This window comes from Trachymyrmex septentrionalis, unplaced genomic scaffold (genome assembly GCF_001594115.1).
Source record: "Trachymyrmex septentrionalis isolate Tsep2-gDNA-1 unplaced genomic scaffold, Tsep1.0 scaffold20, whole genome shotgun sequence".
NCBI lineage: Eukaryota > Metazoa > Arthropoda > Insecta > Hymenoptera > Formicidae > Trachymyrmex > Trachymyrmex septentrionalis.
The window spans coordinates 3266830-3274721 of NW_017305180.1; the positions used below are offsets into that span (position 1 = coordinate 3266830).

The following is a 7892-nucleotide window of genomic DNA, read 5'->3' on the forward strand; positions in this document are numbered from 1 at the left end:
ACTAAAATAATATTAGAATTAGAACAGCTAGAATAATTGCTTTTTATTGAAACTAAGAGCACTCGAATTTTTGATCTCTGAATCGTCACAATATTAAATATTACATTTTCTATAAATTGTTATGTTTTTATATTGCATTTTTATCACAAATAAACTCAAGTAATAAATAACAAATTTTTTTATTTTAAGAACATTTAATAGTTTATCACTATAATATGATCATGGTAACAATTATATAATTTTTTCTCTAGGGCAGAAACGTAAAAAATGGAAAATTTTCCATTACCTACAATAATAAAAATTTTCATTTCTCACATTTCATGAAAAAAGTTATATAATCACTATCCAGAATCTCTCTCTCACATAAAAATAGAAAAAAACCACTATATTAAATTATATTTATAAATTCATTTTATTTTCAGAAATAATTAAATTTAAAACTTTTATATTCTCGATTCTGTATTATCAAGCGTACTGTTAGATGATCCTAACATTCTTGACAGATGCTAAGACATTTTGGTAAATTAGACCAGTAGCAAGGGTAGTAACTGGATCCTTTATTCGTGTATTGGATGCAAAATTGAACGCAGGAGGATGGTGGCACTATTTTTGGTGCTGACGGACGACAGTATGATTTTGAATATAATCGTTGTGGACAAGGTCCAGCGATACATATAGTAGGTGGTTTTGGCGGCGGCTCTGGTCTTGGTCTACACATCTTTAAAAATAAATTCTGATATTGTAAAGAATATCGTTATAATTTCTTTATATCTACTTATGTGTATAATGCATCCTTTTTTATTCCATTAAAAGCAAAATAAGTCGTATTGATATTATCATAAAAATTGTAAAATAAAAGTTATTTGCGTCGATTTTACTTGCATTATATTAATTAAATTTTATTTATTTAATATTTGTCCTTAAATTTTAAGGCATTTGTATAAATTATATAAAATTCACGATTTCAATATCTTTAAAAAATCAATGTTATTTATACCAATGGTGGGCACGAAGGTGGGTAATGACAATATTTAGGAAGTCTTGGTTTTGAGAATAAACAGTCATTGCTTATACAACAAAATTGTTTGCGATGATAACACGGTGGAGGCATTGAACTTATTCGTTTCTTCTCTTTGTGAGCAATGACACAAGACATTTTTATTTTTTACTTGAAAAATTTAGACGTTACATTTCATCAAAATTTCTAAATATCTAATATTTCTGTCAAATCGATTAACAATCTTTTGTTTGAGAAAATCGATGTATTCCTTTTCATAATATATACTCTGTGTAAAATTGATTTTTTAAATATAATTTTAAAATACTTTTTAGAATTTTTTAAATTAAAATTTTTTTATACTCTTAAATTAATTACGTTCAAATACTTTTTATATGCTTTTTTTCAATCTTTTCTAGATAATAATAAATTTTTTACCTCTAATATAATTATTAATTGATAATTATTTATGATTATTTTGACATGTTAAAACTGGTTTTCCAGTACAGTCAAACCACTTGAAACAACAGCATGTTACTTTCTTCGGTTCTTTTTCAGAAAAACGACAGCGTGGAATAGCAGGAAAATAACAAGGCGAATAAGAGATTCTATAAAGAAGTAAATATGAAAATCGTTATAGATACTTTAAAATATTTCAATTTTATATTATTTTGCATAACCTTAGTTTATTTTTAAATATTATCTAAAGCAAAATTGTTAAAACTTTAATGCAGCTATCAATCTATTCGCTTAATATAAAATGTATAAGAATCATTTTGTGTAACATACCTGTCACAAGTATATGTAAGCTGAAATTGAACGGCAGACCCATAAGGACGCGGTGATACGTCAAATAAATATTTCGGGCATACATTACAGCGTAATTCTGGAGGAGAACATCGCGAAGGAATACTAGGTGGAAATTTTGCAATAACGTCCTCAAGACTCGACATGATAATTTTAATCGTAATATGTTGCACTTTTCTACAATCTAATTATTTTTTGAAAAACATATTAATTTTAATTGGACAAATATCATATGTCAATGTCAATTTATATTACAGCTTGTGATTTTGTATTATCATGAATTTGGCGAGATTGCATATTATGTGATAAATTAATAATATCCCAATAATTTATTTTCAACATAAAAAAAAGACTGTTTAATTAAACATAAAAAAATGATATCATATATGACTTTCTTATATATATATATATATATATATATATATATATATATATATATATACACAGGGTGTCTCGTAAGATGGATCGGGGTCACATTGGGGGTGGAGAATGGATCAAAGGGAACAAACAATTCTTATACCATTTTGAGATACTTGCTAGTTTTCGAATTAGAAAAGGAAACGTCTAAGCCAATATACGATTAAGCTGCGCCGATTCGTAGGACGGCCCACACTCGAACTGCAGCAGCGGCGATGCGCAGGGAGGGGAAAGAAGCGCTCGTTGCCTGGCACGGCCTGGCATAGTGGTCCTATGTGATTCGCTTCTTTCCCCTCCTTGCGCACCGCCGGCGCTGCCGCTCGAGTGTGGGCCGTCCTACGAATTCGCGCGGCGCGACTGTATATTGGCTTAGACATTTCCTTTTCTGATTCGAAAACTATAGCAAGTATCTCAAAATGGTATAAGAATTTTTTGTTCCCTTTGATCCATTCTCCGCCCCCAATGTGGCCTCGACCCATCTTACGAGATACCCTGTATATATCACTATCTGTTAAAAGCTATACTTAAAATATATATGCTATATTAGTCTCTGTATTTTAGTGTATTATAATTAATGCTGTCAGTAATAATAATTTATATTATCAAATTGCTTAACAAAGTGTATTTTACAAAACGTAATCTTTTAAGTTTTATGTTTTAAGGAGAAACAGCATTAAAAACTAAAAATATCTTAAACATGAAGCATTAAATAAATATTGATATTTGTATAATTCGAAAGAAAAAAGTCATCTCTTCTTTATCTCTTGCGTAATCAATAGAAAGATAAAGTATGTTGAGGAAATTGATGAGATTGACACCTCTCGTTAGAAAAGTGCATATTTTGTGAAAAAAAGGAAACAAAAGGCATGTTCATAATCACAACAGATATTATATAATAAACCGTATTTTTACAGTGGCAGATACAATGTAAAATGAACAAGGATACCTTTACGAAATATACACGCATTAAGTCGTATGTTGATCCAGGAATCGACCGGCGATACTATGTACAACACAACCACGTAAGCGTGCGCGATGTACCATCCAGCTGGCAGGCAACGCGGTTGCACTTTTGAATTTGGCACGCGATGCATCTATTCGCCTATATCCTTGTCCCGGCGTCTCTCTCTAAGTACGTGTACGTGTATATGTATATGTATATGTATATGTGTTTATGCCACTGTTGTCCGCTTGTCTAAATGCACTCGCCTTCAGTCAAACGAGACACCGGAACGCGTCTTGGCTGATCTCCCAACTTCCCAGAAATGGGAAGAAAAAGACGTCTTAGACATTGAAACTCGTTGATCGCTTCGATTAAAAAGTTACAAAAAAAAATTCAACCTCCGAATAAATTATAGACGTCGTTGATGTAGAGACTAGCCAAGACGCCGCTATCGCTCCTCCTCGATCCTAGTCAAATGAACCGTGTAAGTTAGCGTACATCGACTAAGAAACGTAAAGGGAAAACAATAAGTACATAAACGTGATAATGTTACAACGAATTATGTTGTATTATATATATGTACACGTTTTCTTCTCATACACTTCCTCGAGAAATGTACGGGGAAAATAATTGGAGAAACGGAAGAAATGTCAGTCCAAAGAAAATAAAAAAACAATAAAAGGTATAAAGAGATGAATAAAGGAGAAGACATCGACAACATGCGTCGATTAGCAACGATCTCGCTAACAACGATCTACGTGTGTTAATATTTAAGTACATTGATTAAACGACATTTTTTCATAAGTACCACAATAAGTACCTAAGCGATCGTTTCCTTATGTGCTGCTTTACAATTATTCGTTTAACTTCCTCTTCGCTTAACTTTGTTCCTCCTTGTTACCTTTTGATTTTCGGGACGGACGGAAGGTGGCTCGAAAAACCAAGTCCATTTTCGCCGAACAACTCGCAATGAAGACGGCGATTTTTCTTATCGTAGAAATCGTATCGTTCGATTTACAATTGCCAATAATAATTTCTCGATTATCCAATTTAGTCAATTACAATCGAAGCAATAATACTTTAACACTTTATCTGTGTGGAAAAATAGTAATATATGCTTCGATATTTAGCATGACTAAATAAATTACGTTCGATGCGAATTAACGACATCAAAAATCGCGCGATCAAACCAATGCTGCATAAATAAATTTGTAGTATTGCAGAAATATTTGAACATATATTTACGTATTCATTTGTTAGAATTACTACGCGTGACAATCTACTACTCTTAAAAATTATCCAAGAATCGAGACCATCACCAAACATATAATTTATATAACTTATAATTTACAATTTATATTTAATTTATAATTTACAAGAAAGCTGCAGATCTCTCTTTCATGATGCAGAATCGTAGCATCATTTCTCCCTGTCGTTTATAAAATTATAAAATACTATTATATGGTACAATTCGATTATTCGCTTCGATTGAACTTGAGGAAGAATTTCTCTCGTCTCATTGCTGAGTCGCCGGCTTAACGAATGCACACGCTCTCTAAAACTTCTTCACTCTCCTACACTGTGTCGCATTACATTTTAAATAACTAATCTATATACAATGCATACATACACGCCTCAGTTATCCCTCTTGTAATATCTCCCTTGGCCTTCCTCGACGTTTACCCTCGATCCGTTTCGAAAAACCGAAAGTGCAGCGATTAACTTGAAAGACAAAAAGCTGCGAGGCGCAATACTGATATCTCACGGGATACTATCAAATACTATATACACGAGACTGAGGAAACTCCTTCACTCGCTACGATGTACATAGCTGAGCGCAATCAGATCGTAGATATGAACTCACACTCGAGGATCGGCTCGATAAGCGATTTTTCGCAATTATTATTATTACAGAGCGGAAGCACCGTCTAAACTCTCGAGAAAAGTATTGTATTCCGCAAGCGTTATCCTCGTGCGAAAATTTCTACACGTTTCGTCATCCCGCTGCTCGGTCCTCATGATAAATGCGACACGATCGTATGTATAATAGACAACGATAGTGTAAGACATATCTCCGCTAGTCTTTAACAGCTAATCTTAAGTAATTTAAGGGGTGTTTTTTACCGGCTAATACGGGACGATAGAGTCTGTGGTACCCGAACTCACGATCACTTATTCTGTGCTACCACGCGGTGCGATAACCTTGAGCAAGTTCCTCACGATACTTCGTAACCCTGTTCGCTTAAGTACTAGCCACTTCACATCAATATCACAGTCTCCTCATAGATGTTAACCCCTACATACTTTAGGTTCGGTAGAATCTATCCGTTTGAGCCGGGTGAGCTTGCCGAAAATGCAAGTCCCCTTCCTGTGGAAGGTACGGTCAGTTCACTTCGTGATTCAGGTCACGATTCGATCACGAAGTGACAACTACTCTACATACCTTTCTTTTCTGTTTTTTGAAAAAAATAACAGTGAGGTGCAGCGTAATCTTGAGTGCATACAATTTCGTTTTTCATGCAGAACGACGATAATCGCTCAGTTTGAGCCTAACTCTACTCAAGATAATTAGAATATCCAATTATTAATATCGCGTGATAGACATTTAAGTGTAAGATATTATCCGTACTGTCGGGAATTCTGCTTATACGCGTACTTCGCGACATCTATTGCTTCTATTTAAACGGCTGACAAAATGTAGCCTGTTATTATCGGTGCGTGAAACTGTGTCCCGCGTCACCCGGGCGTTTGCTTATGCGTATATGCGTGTTTTATTTTTATTCTTACTGAGGTCGTTAAGGCTGTGCGCGTATATACTTATCTATCTATTAAGTATATTTTACGCTGATATTTTGTGCTGGTTCAGTTCGCTCCTATCGTCGTTGCTACTAAGCGCCAATTTGACAAGAAAAATCTATGCTCCTTCGGTCCAGTTTCTTAATAGATCTCACGGTAAACTGAGGTGCAATCAAAAAGTTCCCGAACTAATGCTGCGAGGTAAAAAAAAACCATCGATAGTACAGGAATAGAGTAAAGACCGCAGACTTTATAAGTCAATATGCCATGTAGTACAATGCTGTAATTATTGAATATAGTATTGCTCGCGGTTTTGTTCATGAATCTAGGTGCTGTGTGAGAGAGACATAAAATTGAAGCAAAGCGTATATAGCGCCAAGTTTTGCATGAAAATATCTCTCAAATATTTTATCAAGCCATTCGATCGCCAAATTAATCTATTCATTCGTGAAGACCGCAAGAGAACTAACTTGACTGTAATTTTTTTTAAATATTTGTAGGAGTTGTCCATGTTACACACAAATTTTTTTCTAGTGCCTTGTTTTTTTTTCCAAAGATTTGTAGAAGCATTTAGATAATTTTATAAATATTTAGCCTTATGGAAAATTTTCACTTACACTGTTTCAATTATAAAATAAACATCTCAAACGTTCCTCAAATGAGCAATTTTTCTTCGCGTTAAAAATGTCCATACATATAAATTTTCTAGTAATTGTGTCTAAAAGTTTGCAGAAGCATTTAACAGCTTTAACTTAACACAAAATTTGCGTTACTTCAATTTTCTATTTATCACCACAATTGCAGATAGACATTTAAATTGTCAATAAAAAAATTGTCAAACAGCATAATGCTCAATAATTGCAACATCATATTACTGGCATATTGACTCGTTCGAGATATATTTCCACGTTCTGAAACATTCTTGTACTACTGCTGGTTTCCTATACTACCCAACCATTGTTCTGATTTTCCACTTTGCGATATCAGTTCGAGACTTTTAATGACACTTTGCATACCGTTACTACCCATTCGGAAACTTGATCAGGTCGAGGACACGCGGCTCACGTGTAATACTTTCGATCGTGTATAAGGTCGGAGCGCGGGCGGACGTGGTGCCGCTATGTGCTTGAGTGGAAATACTTGGCGACACTATTGATAAACTCCTGACGCTACAACTGCACTTGGAACGCCTGGGTCGCGTTCGGCATAATAAAGGGATTCGTCGTGGTTGATTGCTGCATATTTCTGGAAGCTATTTCCGCCCATTCGACGTCGAAGGGATCAGAAGGTCCTCTGGAAGTCAGGCTCATTGCAGCCGAACCAAGCGAATGTGCCCTCGTATGAAGAGGAGGTGCTCGTCGAGGACTAACAGTTACTTGCTGTGGTGCCGGTGATGGTACAGAGCCAGTTATACTACCCAACCATTGTTCTGGTTTCGGTAAACCAGCTGCTGTGGAAAGCGGTTGTACCTGTTTGATAGAGAAACTCGTAAAAGAATGTTTCGGGATCTACGTTGAAATTTACGTTATAATATAATAAATAGTCAAGAAGCTGATTTTTATAATAGCTACAGTAAAGAATAAAATGAGAAGCTCTAAAAAAGTAAAATTCAATGCATTAAATATCTTAGAAAGCTTCCAAAGCGTAAACACGTTCTTAAAGAATATATAAGAATAATACTGCATGTCAACCAAATTTTTTTGTTTAAAAGTTTTCTGTAAAAATTACTCAAAATTTAAGTAATTTTAATAAGAAATTTTTAATGTATATTTTAGATTATCAATTAAAATTATGTATATATATAGGGTGGATCCATATATTCGTTCGCTTTTTGTTAGTAGTGCAAATTTTTTCCGAATATCTCCGGTTCTGGTTGCCTAATCGGGCAATCCAAATATGTTTTGGAAAGGTGACAGTCCGCTCTTTTCATCT

General features: G+C 34.3%; 2 protein-coding genes across 3 annotated transcripts in view; both read right to left on the reverse strand.

Annotated features, from left to right (window-relative positions):
- Positions 1 to 442: 442 nt before the first annotated feature.
- On the reverse strand, positions 443 to 1215 carry LOC108747647 (late cornified envelope-like proline-rich protein 1). Its single transcript, XM_018485245.1, has 2 exons — positions 998 to 1215; positions 443 to 718 (listed from the first exon to the last, which is right to left on the reverse strand). The coding sequence occupies exons 1-2, from the start codon at positions 1154 to 1156 to the stop codon at positions 488 to 490; spliced, it is 390 nt and encodes a 129-aa protein (XP_018340747.1). The 5' UTR covers positions 1157 to 1215; the 3' UTR covers positions 443 to 487.
- Positions 1216 to 6565: 5350 nt separating this feature from the next.
- Positions 6566 to 7892, reverse strand: part of LOC108747862 (protein numb) — a 22899-nt gene continuing 21572 nt past the window's right edge. For both annotated transcript variants that reach the window (XM_018485745.1, XM_018485744.1), the window contains one exon: positions 6566 to 7429. In XM_018485745.1, coding sequence (XP_018341247.1) covers positions 7130 to 7429 — 300 coding nt within the window. In that variant the 3' untranslated portion in view covers positions 6566 to 7129. The remainder of the gene's footprint in view (positions 7430 to 7892) is intronic.